General features: G+C 34.0%; 2 protein-coding genes across 15 annotated transcripts; both read right to left on the bottom strand.

Moving 5' to 3' along the window:
• Nucleotides 1-997: 997 nt before the first annotated feature.
• On the bottom strand, nt 998-2,320 carry LOC18435398 (uncharacterized). The gene has a single exon (XM_006845443.4). It carries the CDS (start codon nt 1,894-1,896, stop codon nt 1,033-1,035), a length of 864 nt encoding a protein of 287 aa, XP_006845506.3. The 5' UTR covers nt 1,897-2,320; the 3' UTR covers nt 998-1,032.
• A 3,766-nt stretch (nt 2,321-6,086) lies between these two features.
• Nucleotides 6,087-15,297, bottom strand: LOC18435397 (uncharacterized). 14 transcript variants are annotated; one of them, XR_016045977.1, is made up of 12 exons: nt 15,087-15,297; nt 12,786-12,890; nt 12,580-12,695; nt 12,063-12,217; nt 10,950-11,032; nt 10,435-10,866; nt 9,834-9,920; nt 9,267-9,508; nt 8,461-8,543; nt 7,686-7,797; nt 6,799-6,942; nt 6,087-6,724 (listed from the first exon to the last, which is right to left on the bottom strand). XR_016045977.1 is itself a non-coding variant. In XM_088853907.1 (12 exons), the coding sequence occupies exons 2-12, from the start codon at nt 12,810-12,812 to the stop codon at nt 6,563-6,565; spliced, it is 1,677 nt and encodes a 558-aa protein (XP_088710033.1). In that variant the 5' UTR covers nt 12,813-13,670; nt 15,087-15,297; the 3' UTR covers nt 6,087-6,562. The 14 variants fall into 14 exon arrangements, 10 of the variants coding, with proteins under 10 accessions (XP_088710033.1, XP_088710037.1, XP_088710035.1 ...); XR_016045976.1 differs by having other exon boundaries at nt 6,799-6,873; XR_016045979.1 differs by having other exon boundaries at nt 12,580-12,689.
• Nucleotides 15,298-21,546: the final 6,249 nt, after the last annotated feature.

Raw genomic sequence — 21,546 nt, 5'->3', positions numbered from 1 at the left:
AATGCAATAGAAAAAACACAACTTATTGAAAATGGCCCTCCCTCATTATTAAGCATAATTTATCTCTCACATCCAAGTGTCATTATTTCCCATGCTCAACAAAAATCCCCAACCCAATAAAACAATATACATATTTTTATTTATAATAATTTATCCATCTCATTTAAGTTACTATTTTTTATGTCTATTTTTAATAAAAAAACTTGTGGGTTAAATAAAAAAGTGTGTTAATCTGACCTCTCACCCCTACATCTGTCACTCTCTTTTTCTTTTCTTTATCACTCTTTTTTCCTTAAATCTCCCTCGCCTCTCTTATTCCATATCAACTTAAATTTCTCTCCCCTCTCTTATTCTTGATCAACTTAAATCTCTCTCCCTTCTTTTATTCTTGAGCAATATATATAAATTCTTATGACTCCTATGTTTATAATGAGGTTAATGCTTCTTGCGTTAAGGGACTAATATATTAGATATAGGTATTAATAGAATCTAATGTATTAAACTAATATATAGCAAACCCAATATAAATCTTTTTATTAGTTTTATTTATTTAATTTAAGTCATTTTCATTATTTCAATTGTATGTTAAATGGATCCATGTTAATTAATAATATATTAAAAATATTTTTTACTATCACATTTATTATAAATTAATAAAATATTCAATTGTGAAAATAAATGCATTAAATTCTCTCTTTAATATAGCATGTTTTATTGAAATTTTTTCAATGATTAATATATTTTAAGTGATTAATATTAAATATCATGTGCAATACATGTATATCTTCTATGCGGTAGGAAAAGTATATAAACAAATATTACAAAGTTGGAAAAAAAAAAATTTTGATCTAATGATCAAGATTAATTGTGACCTTCATATACCAAAGATAAATTGTATACGATTTCAATATTAGTGCCATTTTCGAAGCTAGAAAGAGAAGCATTAGAGAAAATAGAAAGAGAGCTTGGATGATGGATGAGAGAGAGAGATTGAATATTGCTTTCACAAGATAATGTTAAATAGAAGAACTCTCAAATTCCATCAACTTTCTCTCTACCCAAACATTTCCTGCACTCGAAGTAGAATACCGTGTTTATCAAGTACCCCACTAAAACCACAAAGCAAAACATCAAAACCAGAAAGACACCATCCACAAAACCACCCTTTCTCTCCATAAAAACGTAACCAATACCACCCGTTAAAACCACCTGTAACCCCCCCAAAAGCCACCCGCAAAACCACCTGCCACCCATCAAATCAAAAGCTGTTTTCAGAGCATCCATTCCTTCTCTCTCTTCCACGACCGAAACCACCATTCCCATGCTCAAAACTGCCGCCCCATAAAACCAGAGAACCCTAAAACAGCTTGTCACCAAAACCACCACCACCCACTTCACCGGAAAAGCATAGCACACATTAACGGCGTTATCATAAAGTAACTTCACAAAGTAAACGTAGAGAGACGTTACGAGGGGCCTCTTCCACGTTTTCTTAACGGCCGTTATGGCCGACTCCAATGTGGGTGTTTTTCCGTTATGGGCGATGAAGGCGGATCGGACCACCGTTATCGTTGAGGAGAGAGAGAGGATATAAGACGGTAAGAAGTAGATAAATTTTAGAGAGAGAAGCTTGAGAGAGTCGGATCTTATCTCCCTGATAACGTGGCGCGTTATAGCGCTCGGTGCGAGCCATGCAACGAGAGCTTGTTTACGAGAGATTTCGGTGGCCAGAGGGCGGGTAGAGAGAGAAAGTGAGAAGAGGAGGAGAGAGAGAGGGAGGATAGTTAGGGCCGTGATGGTGATGAGGAGGGTGAAGTTTTTTGCAAGGATTTTGAGGGATTTTGCAATGATTTTGGACGAGCTTTGAGCCTGTGTTTCCACTTGTATTTCGTCCATCTCTCTCTACAAATTGGTCCATCACAAGCAAGCTTTTCTCTCTCTAGTTATAGTAGATCCATCTCTCTATCACTTTCTCTCTCTAGATCTCTTTCTCTCTCTCTTTTTCTTTTTCTCTCCCTAAAATGCTGGTCTCTCTCTCTCTCTAGAATTTGGTAGTTCACAAGCAAGCTTCTCTGTCTCTAATCTAGCTAGAGTACATCCATCTCGCTAACACTTTCTCTCTCTAGATCTCTTTCTCTTTTTCTCTCTCTAAAATGCCTTCCCACTGTGTTTTCGATACGGAAGATAGGAAGGAGAAGTCCAACTGCCATATTCGTGCTCTTTTGAGCTGGACAGCTCAAGTTCTTTAACAACCCATGCCAGAAGATTATATGCTCCCGCGGGAGCATTTATTCATTCATTAGAAATAGAATCCGATTTAGGAAGATTTTGGATGTAACCTCCTCAACTAGTAAACAACTCTCAAAACAAAAACAATAATATATACTAGTAGGATTACGGTGTTGCATGTAAAAATATAAAAGAGATAGGAGAAAAAAAGGAATATACAGAAAAATTAAGTCATAATATTGAAAAAGAAATACATGACTATATCAAAGCACTAAAAATTAAATAAAAAATAAAAAAAAAACTCATAGAATGCATGATATCTTTATTTATTATTAGATATTGACGTTATAAGAGTTCTTTATATAAAGGGTTCGGTTTGTACGGATCCGAGGCTCTAACAGTCAAATTAGAGCCCACCTCCAGAAATATGGTTTTCATCATAGCCTTAAAATATATTTTCATCTTTAATTATAAAATTTAAAGCTTCAAAAATAGTGTATATCGGGTAGATCTATAAAAACTTGAAAATCTTAAAAAATTAACGATTCAAACATGCTTTACAAAATGCACTATTTTCAAAACTTAAAATCCATTTGTCCATGCCTCTTGATGTCGAGATAATCAAGTTGATGATATTTGGGCATCAAAACAACTTCTTCTAATGAAAGTTTTGATGTAGGCTCTAATTTGATTGCTTAGATCCTAGGTTTTATATAAACTTTTCCCTTATATAAAAGTAATAAAACACTCGATACCTATTACTTATAAATTTTGTGAAGCATTTAGGAATGCATTATAAGAATTTGTAAAAGTGGCCGTAAACTCACGCACAATAAATTTACTCTGAAAAGAGAATTTCAATTTTTAGATTTCAAAACTCATTAACAAACATGTTAGTAGAAAATCTTTCACAACAATTTCTAGTGTAAATTTAAAATTAGAAAGTTTTCAAAATATACTGGAAATAGAAACCAAAAGGAATATATATGTTATAATATTTAAAAAGTAATTTAAAAATCTTATACGTCAAATGTAAAAAATGAACGTTGCCTATATTCGAGGTCAAGATAACATACTTTTTAAAAAACATTTAAAATTTGTGACAATTAAAAGTGCTTTGCGAAAGTTTGGTAAAATCTTGGAATGTTATGCACCAAATTTTGTCTATAATTTTATTGAGTTACATAAGGAAATAATCAAAGAAACCACTTCAAATAAAAATCAAAAGTTCTAAGAAATTTATCTCTCTAGACAAACAATGGTTAAAAAAAAACGAAAAAAACAAAAAACAAAACCCTCTCGCCTAGCCTTATCATATAAATGTCCCATAAAGTAGTGAGCACGTAAACTTCCTATAAATAGGGCTTCTAATTTGAAAAAATTTAAATTTGAATTCAAATTCAAGTATCCTGGAGACAACACACCTATCTCTTTCATAGGGGAACTCATAGATAGAGATCTCAAAAGATTTTCAAAAAGATGGACATATTTCTCTACAACCAATATAGAGATCACAAAAGAATGATATACATATATCATTTTTTAAGGAATAATATCATAATGATAAGTAGAACTATAAATAAAAAAAGATGAAGGAGGAAGGATCGTGATATATAGTTCCTAAAAGAGGATAGTGAGAAAGAGAGAGAGGATCATGGCTCGTGAAAGAGAATTAGAAAAAATCCTTTTAAAGATGGTATCATTTGAATATTTTTTAGATTTTTTTTAGAATGTATTATTTTCAGCTTTCTTCTCCCTTCCCCTAAAGATAACTACGGTCCTCTCTCTCTCCCCACCTCTCTTAGCCTTTCTTGTTAAAATAGGGAAAGTTTTCTATACTTCCCCTACTGCATAGAAGATCTATGCTCCCCCTACCATCCAGCTGTCCAATTTTGATCAACAGAGTCACTCACCGTTTGATCTAAGTCTCAAAGTATTTTATTTTTAGTTTTTTTTTATACAAATTGTGTGAATATGAAATTTGGTACATACCATCTTCTCATTATAACGCACTTATAAAAAATATTAAAAATAATTTTTTGATAAAATATAATGACTAAAATACCCCTTGAAACTTTTAAGGATATTTTGGTCATTTTTATTTTATCGAAAATATTTTTTTATATTTTTCGTTAGTACAAGTCTAATAAATGATTGGACGTCCAAAATTTGGCAGCAAAATAATTTATAGAAAAAAATTAAAAATAAAACAATATAGAGACGTGGCATTATGATTGAGACAATCGTAGCCCTCCATTCAAAATGGAGGGTTGGATAAGAGGAAGTATATAAGCTTTATGCTGTAGGGGAAGCATAGAAAGCTTGCCCCCTAAAATAAGGATGTACACCTTTTTGTCTCTCTACCCCCGAAATGTAGGTATCTATAGCATTAGGATCCCTTATTATTTTTGCGATATGTGTAATAGGTAGATACAGAAAAATAATATCATTAGATTTGAACAAATTTGAACAATCACATCAAAGTATTCAAGACGCAAAAAAAAAAAGAATTTTTTTCTTTGAAAATACTCATATGCTAATAATAGAGTGGATCCTAAGTTGAATATGGAACAAGTCCTGCAGTAGTTTTTTTGCCCAATGAACTAAAGCCCTATTTAGATGACAAGTAATTTTATCTGAAAAAATTTATCTTATCTAAAATTAATATAATTTAATAATATTATATGGATTATATTGTTAATTGTCTTATACATACCTAGTGCTATGTATGATATTATCAAATTATTTATCTTTTTGGTAATATTTTGGCTACTTTTATGTATTTCTAGTTATTAACAAGTGACTTTAAACAAGTTTAGGTAACTAAAGTTTATCCCAGATAACCTACTTTATATAATCGATACTATGAAGTAATAGAAACGCTAGCTTTCTATGCTGCCCCTGCAGCATAGAAGTTCTATCCTCCATCTTATCCAACTGTCCATTCTAAATGGAGGGTTAAACTTGCCCCAATCCCAATGTCATGTCTCTCCACTATTTTATTTTTAATTTTTTTCTATAAATTATTTTGACTCCAAATTTTCAATGTCCATTCCTCTATTAAACTCACACTAGCGAAAAAAATTAAAAAAAAATATTTTCAATAAAATAAAATAACCAAAATACCCTTAAAATTTTCAAAAGGTATTTTGGTCATTATATTTTATCTAAATTTTATTTTTAATATTTTTTATAGGTGTGCCCCAATAAAAAGATAGCACGTACAAAATTTCATATTCATACAATTTGTATAAAAAAAACTAAAAATAAAATACTTTGAGACATCGGATCTAAGATCAAACGGTGAGTGGCACTCTCGATCAAAATTGTACAGCTAGATGGTAAAAAGAGAATAAAACTTCTAGGAGAAGCGTAAAAACCATCCTCGTAATAGATAATTCATTATTAGAGTTAATTTTATTAAAACTATAAATTATTAATGATGATGAATACCCACTCATTACCCATTTCGGAATATTGGAAAGAATTACATGCTCCTAACAAGAGGAAAATGTCCCTGATTCAAAACCTAGTTAAGACGTTTGAGGATGATTTCTGCTCATCCTATTGACCCATGCTACGATGGAAGAAAATGACTTAGTATTTTACACCCTTAAATTGCCCCAATTCTCACTAGATGATAATTGTTAGACACCTTTCGATGTACACGTCATTACTAATAATTCAGCATCAATAAAGTGAACCCTAATATCAAATTATTGTTGTTTAGATGAGTCCATCATAAAGTTACATGAGATTAAGCAATTTTACATACATGAGTTCATTTTTACTTTATTCAAAGTAATTGATTAAATGTCGTATGTTCTTAGCCATAAATAATTAAAAAAAACTAAAAATTACTGAAAAGTTAAATATTCAAGTAATATTGTACATAATGCAAGATAAGGGTCAACATTCCATATTGTGTTAAACCCTTCAAAACCTAGGCCCCGGCCCAGCCTGCCATTCGTACGGGCTCAAATTTTTTGGCCTAAATTTTGGCCTTCCCAGCCCAAGGGCATTTTAAACACATACCCAGCAATGTCGGGCATTTTAAACACATCCACTTGCAGGCCTACCCAAAGGATTCTTTCAAGGCCAAATTTCCTTCAAAATTTTCATGCCACATGGCATTCAAATTACAAACAAATGAGAACAAATTTTTACTAATTTGGAAACAAACCCATACCAAACCTTAGACCTGCTATGACAACAATACTACTAACATGCAGCAAGTGAACGGCCACATTGCTTGCTATCAAAAGCGCAAGCTTCAACCGGGTTTCCTTACCAGAATCAACTTGAATTTCTCCCTCTTCAACATTACTTCTAGTTAATCTTCAATATTATCATCACTTTCTTCATAAACACGAGTTGTCATCACTTCCTCTTCTTTACTAGTTTCCATTGCATCAGTCAACTCACCATCACTGTCATCCTTATCCTCGTAAATTGCAGGAATAATTGCCGGAGCTTCAGCGTCTTCACCAGGAATCTGCTGGAAAATGGAAATCAGAACCCAGGAATTTAATGTGTTTAGAAAGTCCAGGCAAGCAAATGATACTCAACCTCTAAAGACAGAAGGTCCAAGGTGCCTAATAGTTGAAGTCCTGATTTGAAGGTAGATATCCTCGACTCTATGAGCTGCAAATGAAACACAATTGCCATGACTAAAAGTGCATCAACAGGCGAAGAGTATGGAGGACAATTCACCTGGGTAACAAATTTTCGAGTCATGGTATAAGGCCGTATAATAGGTACTCTATCGTCACTAGCATCGCAGAAAACAAAGTACAATAGAAAACTGTAAACCGTTAAAAAGATGAAGACAAGCAATTTACTAAACAGTGAACAGTACACAACAAATAAATGTCCTTGTGATTGGATATGAGAGGGAGAGAGACGTTATGCTATCTCACAAAATACAAAAATGTGATTTCATTGCATAATAAATATGTTCAATTCAAACATGCCAGATTGGGAAAGACCTAATCTAGGGAATTAGAAAGAAAAATATAAACTACTAGTTTCGGAAAAACATAGAAACTATCAAAAGAATAAATAGGAATTACATATCAATCTATCTTATAAGGACCGGAATGGACTAGCTAATCCGACTAATGAGACCGCCGAATGGTACCTTGGCTGATCTAGTGCAAAGCAAAAACTGAGTTCGGTCAAAAATAGGGCACAACAATATTTGGCCAACAAAATCAGTCGATTTTAGTTTAAACAAGGTTGGCCAACTCTTTTCTATGATATATTCATATTTTCAACATTTTTTGCTATTTTCTTTGTTTTCGAAAATCCAGCCAAATCAGTACAAACCAGCGTCTCAAACCAGTTTAACATGGACCAAACCCCTGACCAGTTTAACAGCCGGTTGGGTTCTAATAACACTGATATCTGATGTTTATAGTAAACTGGAAGTAACTACAAAAGCAATAGTTTATAACCTGGTAAAGTGAATTGAGAACATATACTGAGCAATCTTGAGACAGTATGCAGCTTGATCGTTTAAGAAGCAAACATCGAATCCATCGAATGATGCAGACAATTATCGTACCCCTGCAGAAAAGTCCATTACAACCAATTAGTCTGGATTAAAAGAAAACTCAACTGCTTATGCATTGGTGGAAAATATAACTGATCGATGTTTCTGCATAGACATCAATTTTCATCTCATAGTAAAATTTGTGCAAATCTTTCTTGAAGGTTAAAGTCAAAGAATCATTCAAGTATGAAATCACATAAAACCTCTCCACTCACATCCATGACACTATAATTTTCACTATACATTCCCATCAATCGGCAATCAGGACCCTAACCTACCAAACCAGCAGAGCAATATCAAAAGTCATGCCATGCTAACAAATGGTGACCCCCTCAAGCAAAGAAGACATCCACTCTCTCTGAATATAATTAAACATTCTTAACCACCATAAAAAATGGAAGAGATAAAAAAGAAAGGCATAGAGGCCAACCATTCTCACTGGAGATAATAATAACATTCTTAACCACCATAAAAATTAGAAGAGATCGAGGAAGAATAAAGACATACGATTGAAATGCTAGACATGGCAAGATATGGGGTGACATAAATTATTATAATTTTTAGGTGCCATGAGTCATTGGTATCCAATTTAAAATCAAGTAGACCATACAGACATACTTTGAGTGCTTAAAAGGGTAATAACCAGTAAATAAATCAAACTAATACAAAATCCATACCGTGAATCAAACATAGGTAAGATGCTATTGAAAAGCTTGAGGACTTCTGATGGATTCAACATAGAAACTGTGTTCCCTATAACCTGAAAAAAGGAGAAGGATACATCAGATTGCAAGTACCACAATGCTAATACTTCACCAAGTGAACCACAAGGGCGAATTAAAAGTAAAATTAAATGCTAAATTACTAACAGCAGGGAGAACTTTCCTCCCAAATTCAGCATACAATAAATAGCACTAGCTATATCCAGTGAACCACAAACAAAAGTATACCTACCAAGTTATGCATCTCATTTTAACCAGCTCTACCAAATCCTACTCCCATTTATCACGTCTTACAGTTCTGTGGGTACAATCCCCTCAAGTATTTGTGTAAAGCAAGGTCCCAGTAATATTGCTCCAATTTTGAAATCTTGTTCAATACATTCAGTCTTCACATTTTGTAAATGCGTATTAACCATCAAACCTCGGATTACATCACCATTACAAACTTGTCAACACGATGACAGCGGCTGATGAACATACTTGCTTTTTTCGGTAATCAGTTGTCCTTCCAGAGTATGTCCTCTACAATAATTATAACCTCCTAGGCCTCAAAAACAATCAAGCATGATATTGTTTTCTTAGGTTTAAATAACAATAAGTGTAGTAATAGATTTCAAATTCTTTTTGCCTGAATGGTTAACTTGCATATATTACTAATATGGACTTGCCTTCAAAAGGAATAGAATAACATCCTCACCAAGAAACAGTATAGATAAGAACTAGAAAATGATATATATAAACTGTAGGGGGAGAAAATAAACCTTTTCATCCGGTGTATTCAAGCATTCTAATAACAAAGCACGATCATCAGCGTGCAGCGCTTGCCTAAGTAGAACACTAACTGAATCTGCAGCCGGAAGCACCGGATTGGAAGAGTCCAATTGTTCTGTATGGTCGTTCAACTTCGCATCCTCATGTACATCCAAACTCGCAAGTCTTTCCTCCATAGTTGGCTCATTCATATTACATTGAACAGCATCTTCATTAGATAACTCCAAGCCACCTATCCATGTTGAGCAAGAAAGCATAAACGTACTAAGCATAATTTTCAATACCAGTGATCAAAACTTGGCAAGTCCAACTGGACAGCCCCCAAGTTACTCGGACTAGGCAGCTGATTCCAGAACCAAAAAAAAATGGAATCAACCAGTTGCCTCTTCCCACTATTTTACTAGTAATTTTTTAGGCTCCCCTGAGTCTGACAAACTCAACAGATTCTGAGTTTCCTCAGGCTAGAGACCGTAGCAAGACCCCAGCCCACTCCTTGTTTTAACCACTGGTCAAAACCAGGTCAGAGAAATGATCTAAGATCCATAGACAGAACTTACCCATATCAACATTTTCTGTACTGTTGAAGTCAGATGCTGTTCGCTTCTTACTTGATTTCTTCTTGAGGTTTGGAACATCCAATGTTTCTGGATTCAGATTCATAACATCAAAATAATGTCTATAAACCATACAACAGAATCAAAGAAAGAAATGTACTCAGATATGCTTCAGTGGGCCTGAAGCAGCATTGATTAGTTGAATATGCCTAAGCTAAGTAGGTTTGACCTCAAGTACAAATTACCCAAAGTAAGGAATAGGAAGACAACCAAAAAAACATTTGAAGACAACTATACCACAATCCAATCGACTTTTGAAAAAGAATGGTCAATCTTATCACCACTGGCCCTTGAAATGGAAAGTGATGGAGAATGACTGTCCACTGAAATGGACAGTGATAAAAAGAGAGTGAGACCCCGCCATTAGGAATTTAGGATCACATCTCATTCTAGTGAGTCCAAATCTCTCTCTTTCATCATATCAATAGACGGTGATGACCCGATGGACCACAGTTTTTCCATGGTTCACCAGATTATGACATAGTTTCTACTCAAATCCCACATCCATACCATTGACCTCTTCCATCTTTTGAGAATCAGTCACCTCACAAACACGAAATTGCGGCTTGGCTGAGTCACCATAAGCAACACAAACTGCCAAATGGCAATTGCTTTCTGGATCAAGTAACTTGGCAGCAAAAACATGATCCATCCCCTCTATCTCTGCATCGCCTTTTCTTTGGAATGAGTTTATGTCAATCATTGTGGGGGCAAATTCCCCTTGAGAAACATTATGGCCATGCCACACATACGCAACACCTTTCTCCGAAACCGAAAGAACTCTAAGCCCCCCTCTATCCTGACCTGCATTGCTTATTTCCACTATTAGTGGCAGCCCTTGCATGGATAGAGAAGCAGCAGGTGATCTAGTTTTGTTTTCAACATCATACTTCCATACTTGAATCCGCTCATCACCAAATGACGATGACAAAAAACTATGCCCATCTTCTGAAAAACCCAAATGCTGGACATCGCCCTGCAGAAAACATTAATGTGTTACAATTAATACATAATAAAATAAAAGGGTATGATGACCATAAATAATGAAAGAGCACATACACCACGGAACTTGTGAACTTCAGTTTGATTCTCCAGATTGAACAGGTGTATCTTTTTACTGGCCACAGCTAAAAGCTTTCCATCTGGCATCACAATGAGGAGCAGATACATAAATAGCTGAAGGAAATCCAGTTCCATCAATCCAAATATGTATATCTTTTCTTTTCCCAAAAAAAAAAAAGTGCAGATCCATCAATATCTTAAAAATATAAAAGTAGAGATTTACTTAGAGAGCGAATAAATGAAGTAAGATATCGGATAGTGCCACTTCACTCCGACAAAAGGAAGTACATTTACAAAACATGATCATATAGTAAAGATATAACTTCTTAAGTACATGACCATCAGAGAATCCTCATGTGTAATAAAAATAAATAGCGAAACTATGTTTTTTTCCAATCTAAAATACATTATCTATTTTTTTTTTGACAAGGTTACATAGGAATGGAACTTCAGACGTTGCGCTATGAAAACCTAGCCTCTACCTTCTTGACCCAAGCACATTTCCTTAAAATAAATTATCTATTATTGGAAGATGTTATGATTACTAGCTAAAAGATGATCAGCTGATGTACAATTGTTGTGAGAACACCAAAACGAATCCTATTAAAGGTTGTTCCACGTTCAAAAAGATCTTAAAAGCATTTTTTGAAAGAAATAGATATCAAAATCCGATACATTAAGCTATAAAACGAACCTGAAGCAGCATTTAATATCCCAAGATTAGGGCCACTAGCAAATGTGAATCTTCAAGTTTGTCAAAAAACTGTATGCAGAACCAAGAATTGATGCAGAGAGACAATTTCCATGATTGCAATGGCCAATAACAGCATTCAGCATAGAACGAAACCAGCTAGAAGAATAATAAATGAGAAAAAAAAAAGATAAAGAAAAAGAACCAAAAAGATGGAATTTGCGCCATACAAAACTAAAATGCAAAGGTAGATGCTTTAGTCATTTAAAACCTTTGCATGTGTAAAATTAATGTGTCCTATGTAAACATGTGGTCACCCGCAAATGATCCAGAATTCATACATCCTCTTACATAGAGAAGAACACAATGTGTAAACACATTACGACGGCAATTCCAATACCACAACAAGATATACTCACTTGGGGAAACAGACATGGAAGCAATAGACCCTTTTGAAGCTTTAAATTTGCCTAAAAGTTCTCCTGATTTACAATCCAACTCACACACCATTCCATCAACACCAGCGCTATGCAAGGCACGACTTTCATTTGCAAAGGAAAGCGCAGTTACACCTCTGTATAAGACGGGCCAACCTTAGATTAGTCCATTAGCAAACTAAACAAGATATAAATAACTAGCAAAAGTTTGACAACCAAAACGCATGGAAATAAAGTAGTTTAGGTCCATGCTGCCAAGCACCATCTTCACATAATTATGTCAAAAGAAAACAGTTTCCCTAGAGAACAAATGTATCATAATAACCACTATGAAAAAGAGAGAAAAATCAGGAAGTTTTCAGTCTCCATTATAACCACATATGATTTAAAGAAAGCTCCTTAACCTGTCACATGATACCAAGTTTCTCGCACATAATATTTGTTTTGGACCTTTGGTAACAAGAAAAACACAAGATGTTACTAGCAATGGCGTACATACCCTGAGTGACATGCAGTGGATTTCCATTTCAGCTTGCCAGTGGCCACATCAATGGTCAGAACATCACCGCCACGTGTGCCAAGGGAAAGTATGTCTGGTAAACGTCTTCTCTGCGACTGGTCCTCAAAAATGAGATCACTTGCAACTGAATTCTCAAGTAAAACATAGATACACCAAGGACGAGTAAAGATATTGCGTAAACATACCTTCTTTTTAGTGAAAACCCATTTCATACAAGTGCAATAACTAAGTTCTTCGCCATTGGAGTCTTTCCATTCCACTTGAAGATTTCCATTACGTGTGTCCCATATCTACATATTATGAACAGGTTCAATAAGTTGAACAGTTGAACTTCGAGCATCCAAGTTAGTGTTCGCAAGATCAAACCGGAACGGTTAACCAGACATGGGCCCGGAAGCGGTTTCACCGGCCTAACCGGTAAACCGGCCGATTCAACCGTTCTAACCGGGCAAGTCCCGGGCGGTCAAAAAAGTGCTGAAAAAATAAAAAAGGTGCAAAAAAAAATCTAAGAAAATATGAAAAGTATATAAAGAATGATTAAAACAAAACACATTCAAATGAAATTGAAAATTAATGAAAAAAATAGATTTTAATGAATTGATTTTTGAATTAAAGTGAGTATTAGTGACAAAAGCAATTTTTAACCTTTACCATAATGTAAAGAATATTTTAAAAATGCATTACAAACCAAATTTCTTATTTTTGAGAATTTTTATTTTTTTTATTTTTTTTTTAAAATACAGGTCGATCACCAAAACTGCCCAAAACCAGATCTAACCGGGCAGTTAGCGGCTAGATCACCCGGTTTTTCTAACAATGATCCAAGTAAGCATATTTAAAAAATAAAATAAAATAAAATAAAAAAACACTTCTCTTAAATTGCATATTTGAGGATTCCCATCAAGTTTAAAGAAATTGACTCCCAACAGGTTCTCTACCAATACTAAATACGAAAGAGAAGATGACATTATTCGGAAGCATTGGAAACCAGATCACTATGTCCTCCCATAACAGCAAGTCACAAACAAATTCATCATCCCAAACCCATGAAGAGCCCTGAAAAATTCAAGCTTCAAAAACAGTTCCTTGATCAGATGGCCTTCCAAAAATATCATTTGAATTGTATCACCAATATAACATGAAATGCAAATATTTCCCCATCCTTTTTTTTTGGAAGAAGAAGCAAGCAAATAGCCAAAATGCCCAAACCTCAAGCTCCCAGCTGAATTTAAGGGGAAACATTAACTCACTGGAAATAAGGATTTACCCATCTCCCACTACCAACATGAAAGATGCCATGTGAATTTCCAATATCCCTTCCCTTTTAGTTTTCCTTCTTGTCACCTCTTTTACATGATCACAAGCAGAAAAAAAAAAAAAGGCTTTTCCAGGAATAAGTACCCTAGTAAGCAAGCAAGTTCTAAAATACTTATAATATCTTGGGATCCCTCATTATTGGCCTACCAAAGAATGTGTGAATGCCCCAAAGGCCAAGAAAATACACATCAAAACACGATATTTGCTGATTTAAGAAGCCACCTGACTTGGGCCCATCTAATCACATGAAAGGTTCTACTTTAGTAAATAGTAGCTCAACTTCAGTTCACTCCAATTTCATTGTGGATGTGCATGATGCAGTTGTATATAAAAAACATATATAGGTATGTATACATGTCCATATATCTCATAATGCACTCACAATGTATTTAGTTTACATGAGACATATTCATTTTCCCATTCCCGTGACACAGTGTATGATGCAGTTGCATGGAAGTTCTGAGAAAATCAATGGTGAGCCATTGATATATGTTTCTAAAATCAAAAGCTCATAATTACCAGGAAAAAAACAAATAGAAAATAAGTGACCATTCTTCTCAAGAAAACAGAAAATATTTAATTTTATAGTGTAAAGTGCTGCTAAATCAGCTAAGATAATAAATAAAAAATAACTAAAAGAAACGAATAAAAATAAAAAACACAAGGAAATTGTTTTCTCCATCACTCTCAAGCCTCATCCGATGAGAACCAGTCAAATTGATAATTTCTACATATTCGAAATGAAAAAAAATTTCTCACCCAAAATGGCAGATTTCCCACCCAGACATCAATTCCTTACATGGAATGCAATTATTCGACAAAACCCATAAAACAGGAGAGATTAAGAGTAATGTCTCTCTCTTCGTTAAAACTTTCATTCTATACTAAGAAAAACGTAAAAAATATTGTTCTCCATATAAAGCAAGCATCCAGTCAAATGATTCACAACCCAAATGTAATTGGAAGAAAATACCAATTATCATCTAAGAGAGAAAAGAGTTGTAATTGTCTCTCTAAGAGAGAGACGAATGGATCGAACACAAGCGACATAGAGAAACAGAGAACGGGAAAGAAGTCATATGCATCTACAGAGTTAAAGAGAGATGGAATAAATATCCCATTAAAATCAAATGGAATGAAAAACAGAGGTGAGGGAAAAGAGATCTTACTTTGACAGAGCCATTTGCGTCTGCAATGGCAAAGAACTTTCCCTGTTCACTGAAAGAACAAAGGCCAGGTGGTTTGGAGGCGGTTTTCCTGCCCATTATTTTGCACCACACCAAACTCTGCAATAACAGGGAACCTAATCTCGACTAATGGGGTTTAGGGTTTTTGCTAGCTGAGTGTTTTGAGGGGTAGGTCGTCGGAAACTTAAAATGTAGAGCGGGCATTTTACAGAGGGATAAGTTTTTATTTCCTTGTATGAGAATAGGATGCACTTTCTAAAGGGAAAAGTTTATATAGAGCCTAGGCTCTAAACAATCGAATTAGAGCCTACTTCAAAACATTCATTGGAATGGAGGTTTTGATGCCCGGATATCATCAAATTAATAATCTCGACATCAAGATGCATAGACATAAGAAAAAAATGAATTACAAGTTTTGGAAATAGGGCATCTTGTAACGCATTTTTCAACTATCAATTTTTAAGATTTTCAAGTTTTCATAGATCGGATTGATCTACACTATTTTTTAAGCTTTAAATTTTATAATTAAATATGAAGATATAATTTAAGGCTACCACAAAACTTTCCGGCATTGAAACCATATTTCTCAATATTACTTGAAGGTGGGCTCAAATTTGATTTTTTAGAGCCTAGGCTCTATACAAACCGTACTCCTTTCTAAAAGGCCTAGGCTTTATTAAAAACAAAGTAAAGCCTCACCTTAAATCCTTGTGAGGAAAGCATTTTAGGCATGAGAAAATCTTTATGATGGCACTAAAATTACTTTCGTCAATAACTATGAAATTTGAAGCTTAAAAAATATATAGATCTTGTATATCCGTGAACATTTATTTTTACGATCTAAATAATTTGTTACAATATACACTATTTTTAGGTTTTGAAATCCATTTTTTTTTTCACAAGCACAATTATCAAGATCGAGATGATCGATTTGAAGGTTTTTCAATGGCAAAACCACAGTTTACTATCAAAATATTTTCCATGAGTTTAACCTACACAACCCCTTTTACATGGTATAAAATGTTTTGATGGAGCTCCAGCTCTATCAAAATAAGGAAAGCCTCACCTTAATTGTCACGCCCCAAGAATTTACGATACTGATATTCCTGACTTGTGACAGTCAAGGCATATATACATCACTTGATAGAACAAATTTTCAGTGGTGAATCCTTACAAAGTAACAAAAGAAAGTTTAAGCATAACTACAATATTCTTCCAGAGTTGATCCTGACGAGCACTCAAAATGAAACCGCAGTTATCCTGAAAAAAAATGTTTACCATAATTTGGTGAGTTTGGCTACTCTATAAGTGATCATCATAATCCAAAAAATAATCATGGTTGAAAGATATCAATATTTTCAAAAAGGAGATCTATTAACAGAAATGCGTCAACAGTTTCACTTTCAAAAATGTTTAATTAAGTATAATTCGAATAATTGAAATGCATATAACCTTTTAATGGCAGTGCATAATTCAAATAATTTCACAAATTACCCTACTGGCGTCCCAAGTAGGTCACCTAAATACCCCATCAGCATCCTGATGGGTTCACTTAATCCCTATCGGCATCTCAAATAGGTCCACTTAATCCCTGCAGGTCCACGTATACCTCACCGGCGTACCATATGAGTCCACTTAATCCCTATCGGCGTACCGGATAGGTCCCTTTATACCTCACCGGCGAACCGGATGAGTCCACTTGCATACTTAAAGTATTTCTAAATCTCTTTAAACATTCGAAAGCACCAATATCATGTACTCAACATATCACTGAAATTATTAATATGAATTTCACTGAAACCATTAATAACAGTCACTTTCAATAATATTTCAAAAATAACCAGTTAAATATTTTGGGCTCAAATTTAGAAATGTAGCAGTTCGTAAAGACATTCTAGCATAATTGACAATCTAATATGTATAGAAAAAAATCTTATAGAAATTCAAGAATACGGAATTATCACAATTTATGGGATGTCAATTCGCAAATAAGCATTCACAGACAATGCTATAATCAATTGCAAAAATATCAATTTTCAAATAATAAGGCAGCCATTTGCATATGAAATTTACTATGTCTAAATATTCAAAAACAGTAGAGAAAATCTCACAGTTTTATTAAAAGCAGAAATATCACATTTATTTCTAATAATTTTACAGTATCTAAAATTTTCTAACAATAGACAAGAAAAATAAATAAATTTATTTCTAAGAATTTACAACATTTAAAATTTCTAACATAGATAAAATATCACAATTTTATTAAAAATATTATTTTTCAAAATAATGAGGTCGTTTGTGCATAAAATTTATCGCGCCTAAAATTCATGATAATAAGCAGAAGTAATTATTTCATTTCATTTTTAAAAAGAATGGATTATTTTTCAAGATAATGAAGTCACTTACCTAAAATATTTGAGAAGGAGCTTCCGATAAAAATTCGGCTAGAGAGAGGAGCTCACTGTGTTTGTAAGAGGAAGAGCGAGAAAGGAGTTGTTAGGCGACGTCTTATCTTTTGTCCTATTTAATTTCTTTAAAACGCCTCCATCTCATGTATGAGGTGTCGCGTAATCGACCGCCTTTAACACTTGAAAACCACGACCACTAAAGGATGTGGCAAGGCCGTAAAAGCTTAAACCAAATGAAGGTAAAAGCTTTTGAAAGTAGTGATAGTCCTTAAGGACCATCATGCTCATATGGATCATCACTTATTAAAAGTTTCTTTTCTTCTTCTTTTTTTTTATATATGAAAGTTTAGGATTGTTACATCAATACTCATATAAACTTGTATTTTGGGAATTGAAAAACCGTCAAATTAAACACCTCATCCTTTGTTATTATGATTGTGAATAAAATTAGGATTTTAAGCCATAAAAACAGTATATGTTATAACACATTCTTTAGGGTGTCCATTTTCAAGTGCTCATGAATGAGCAAGATCTATACCATTTTTTGAGCTACGAATTTCATAAATTGATTTCAAAGCCATAACAAAGATTTTTCATGCTCAAAGTGCTCCCCAAATGAGGATTTGTGGTGGGGCTTTAGTTCTTTTTCGAACGCCTAGGTCTTATAGAATTTGCATCCTTACGTAGTCACAGATTTGTTACAACCTTCAAAAGGAAAAAGTTTAAGCTTTCTATGTTATATGTGCACCTAAAAAATCTAATAGAAATGAATATTACGAAGTTGAAAAATAGTCCAATTCATCATTTCAATCTCAAAATGTGTGGATATAAATAAAATATATATTTCAAATCCTAAATATAGTACATTTTGTAACAAGTTATTTGGACCATCTATTTATAAGATTTTCAAATATTTATAGGTCTGCTCGATTTACATCATTTTTTAATTTTTAAATTTCGTAATAAGGGTCAAACATGGATTTTCAAGTTATCATAAGATTTATAACACCAAAACTACATCTTCCGGCAAAATTTAGAGGTGCGCCTCACTTGTACAGTAGAAGACGCGTACCTTATACAAACCGCACCCATCTTAAATATGCTCAATGTGTCTATACTGTATTAAAAGACATGTCAGGTCTATACTATCCAATATAACATTGTGAATTCATTTCTACAAGTTACCACCATATACTTCACCCAAAAAAAGTTACCACCTTATATAAACTCTACATCAAGGGTCAGCATTGAGCTCATACCTATTTGTATTGGTTATAGACGACTTAATTGGGCACCTATAGGATGAGGTACCATGCGGTATATTGTTCACAAATGAGATAGTTTTGATTAGTGAGACTCGAAACAACGTCAACACAAAGTTAAAATTTTGGAGGAATGTTCCAGAATCTAAAGGTTTTGAAATTAGCCAATCTAAACCAAAGTATATAGAATACAAGTTTAGTAATAATAGAAGTAGAAACGAGGAAGTACTTAAGATTGTCAACCAAAAAGTACAAAAAAGACATCACTTTCGATATCTTCAGTCGATAATCCAAAAAAATGAGGAGATTGAGGAAGATGTCACACTAAGAATTAGAGCTGGGTGAGTGAAGTGGAGATGTATAACTGGAATTCTATGTGATCGTCGCATACCAACAAAGTTGAAGGGCAAGTTCTATAGGATAGCTATGAGACCAGCTTTGCTCTATGGGGTAGAATGTTGGGCTGACAAAAAACAATGTACCCATAAAATGAATATAGCAGAGCTGAGGATGTTGAGATGGATGAGTGGCAAGACAATAAGGGATAAAATTTGAAATGAATTCATTTGAAAAAATTTAATAATGGCACCAATAGGCGATACGATGAAAGATAATATAATTAAGTGGGCGAGCCATATGTAGCCCCGACCCAGTACAACACATGTTAAGAGGTGCGAGTTAGTTCAAGTGGAAAGATTGAAAGGGCAAGGGGTATGTCGAAAAGGACGTAGTTGGAAGTAGTCCGAAAAGATATGGAGACTTATGATCTCACTAAGGGTATGGCATTTAATAGAGCAGAATAGATGACTAATATTCATGTAGCCAATCCCAAGTAATTGAAAAAAGGTTATAATGATGATGATGACCACCTTATATAAAGTACACCCTTCGTAGAGGGTTGAAGTTTATATAAGGTGTCTTCCTAATACTGTAGAAGCAAGGCACACTTTTATATTTTACTTGGAGATGAAATTCCAATATCATAAGCTTTTGTAATGGCTTCAAAGTCTCTTTTCATCCCTTGTTATGAAATTTAAATTCAAAAAAATATATAGATTAGATAGATATAGAAGCACTTGAGAATTTTAAAAATAGATGGTCCAAATAACTTGTTACAAGATACATTATTTTTACAATTTGAAATTGATTTTTTTCATATGTATATATCTCGAGGTTGAAATAACCAATTTAAGAGTTTTTCAATGTCATAACACTCTCTTGTAGAGGATTTTTGAAGTGCACTTTACTTCTTTTTTTGGATAATTCAATGGGGAAGATACATTTTTTCAAATAGTTTAGGAGTTAGTTTTTCTGAATGTATTGGTGGGATAGTATCATTAGAAATGAAAACCACAACGTGGTAACTAGGGTGTGGGGGTGTTACCACCACTACCCAGCCCCTTTCCCGAGTGAATCTTACTTCATTAGTATGAGATTGACACCTTATATAAATTTTTCGAAGATAGAGGTAGGGAGGGAGGGAGAGAGTTTTCTTGGGACTTACTTTGAATAAGAGACCACGAGAGTTTGGATCTCCAGCCAAGGTTAAAAATAGAAATCGGAGTCATCAATGTGAGGGACATGTACCTGTATTTTCAGTAAGGGGTCATTTGGATACCAGGAAACCCATTACAAGTAAACAGATTATAAGGAAATCTAGCATTTTTAGTGTTTGGGTACACCTAAGGAGTAAGGAAATGAAAATAGATTATGTGTCATTTTCCCATATATCGTGAAAACTATTACATGTGATAAAGCTAAGATATCAATTACGGGGCGACATGGGTAATTGTTTAAGAGTCATTTCCCCAAATCCCTTTGCTGCTAACTCAACATCTCTTCTATGTCCCTCTTCGAGCCTCCCTTTTCTGTACTCTCTCTCTCTCTACAAGCAAGCCGTGCGGGTAACTGCTGCGAGCAAATTTGCTCTCTCTCTCTTTCGGAGCAACAAACTTGGAGCAACCTCGAGCAAAACTGTTGCATTTCTCTCTATCTCTTGGAGCAACCTCTCTCACCCTATTCGAAGTCAGCATTTATCTCTCTTACCGTGTCCAAGTAAGAGCAATTTCTCTCTCTTTCTCTATTAAAAAATTAGGGTTTCACCTATTTTTCTATGACATAAATCTGCCTTAAAAATTTTAGGGCTTTCATTTTTTCTAATGCCCTATAAAAGTAGGGTTTGATAGGGTAAAAGATTCTTGCAACAGTAAACATTTTACAGGCCAAAGGGGTTAATTCGAGCAGGTAAGATTAGGTTGATTTGGTTCGTTCTTTGTTAATCTAGTTTCCATAAAATCAATAAAGTTATAGGTTGATTTGGCTCATTCTTGTTATTTTAGTTTACATAAAATCAGTAATTATGAAAGGTTTCAGAAATCGTGATCATGGGGTTATCACACAGTCGTTACCAATATTTATTTCATAAAGTCAATCGTTTTTCCTTTTGGGTTTTGATTATATGATAATTGCTTTTAGTGTGGGGGTATCTCTCTGTGGAATTTCTTCTAAGCTTTTTGTATGATTCATCATTTGGGAATCTCTCTGTTGAGTTTTTCGAGCTCTTTTTATGAATCCTGATATGGGCTCTCTCTCTATACAATTTAGGAAATTTCTATGGAGTTTAGATTATATCTTATATGAACAACAGTGATTTATTTTGATACTCTTTGATATAATTTCGGTGCATTCTTTTTATAATCAAGGTAAGCCACATGCTGCTGAAATTATTAGAGTATGATACATGATGGCGCTGAAATTAAACAGAGTATGATA

This window comes from Amborella trichopoda, chromosome 12 (genome assembly GCF_054954075.1).
Source record: "Amborella trichopoda isolate Santa Cruz 75 chromosome 12, AtrichopodaSantaCruz75HAP2 v2.0, whole genome shotgun sequence".
Classification (NCBI taxonomy): domain Eukaryota; kingdom Viridiplantae; phylum Streptophyta; class Magnoliopsida; order Amborellales; family Amborellaceae; genus Amborella; species Amborella trichopoda.
Note: the sequence above shows the minus strand (reverse complement) of the source record. Positions and strands in the feature narration are given on the sequence as shown.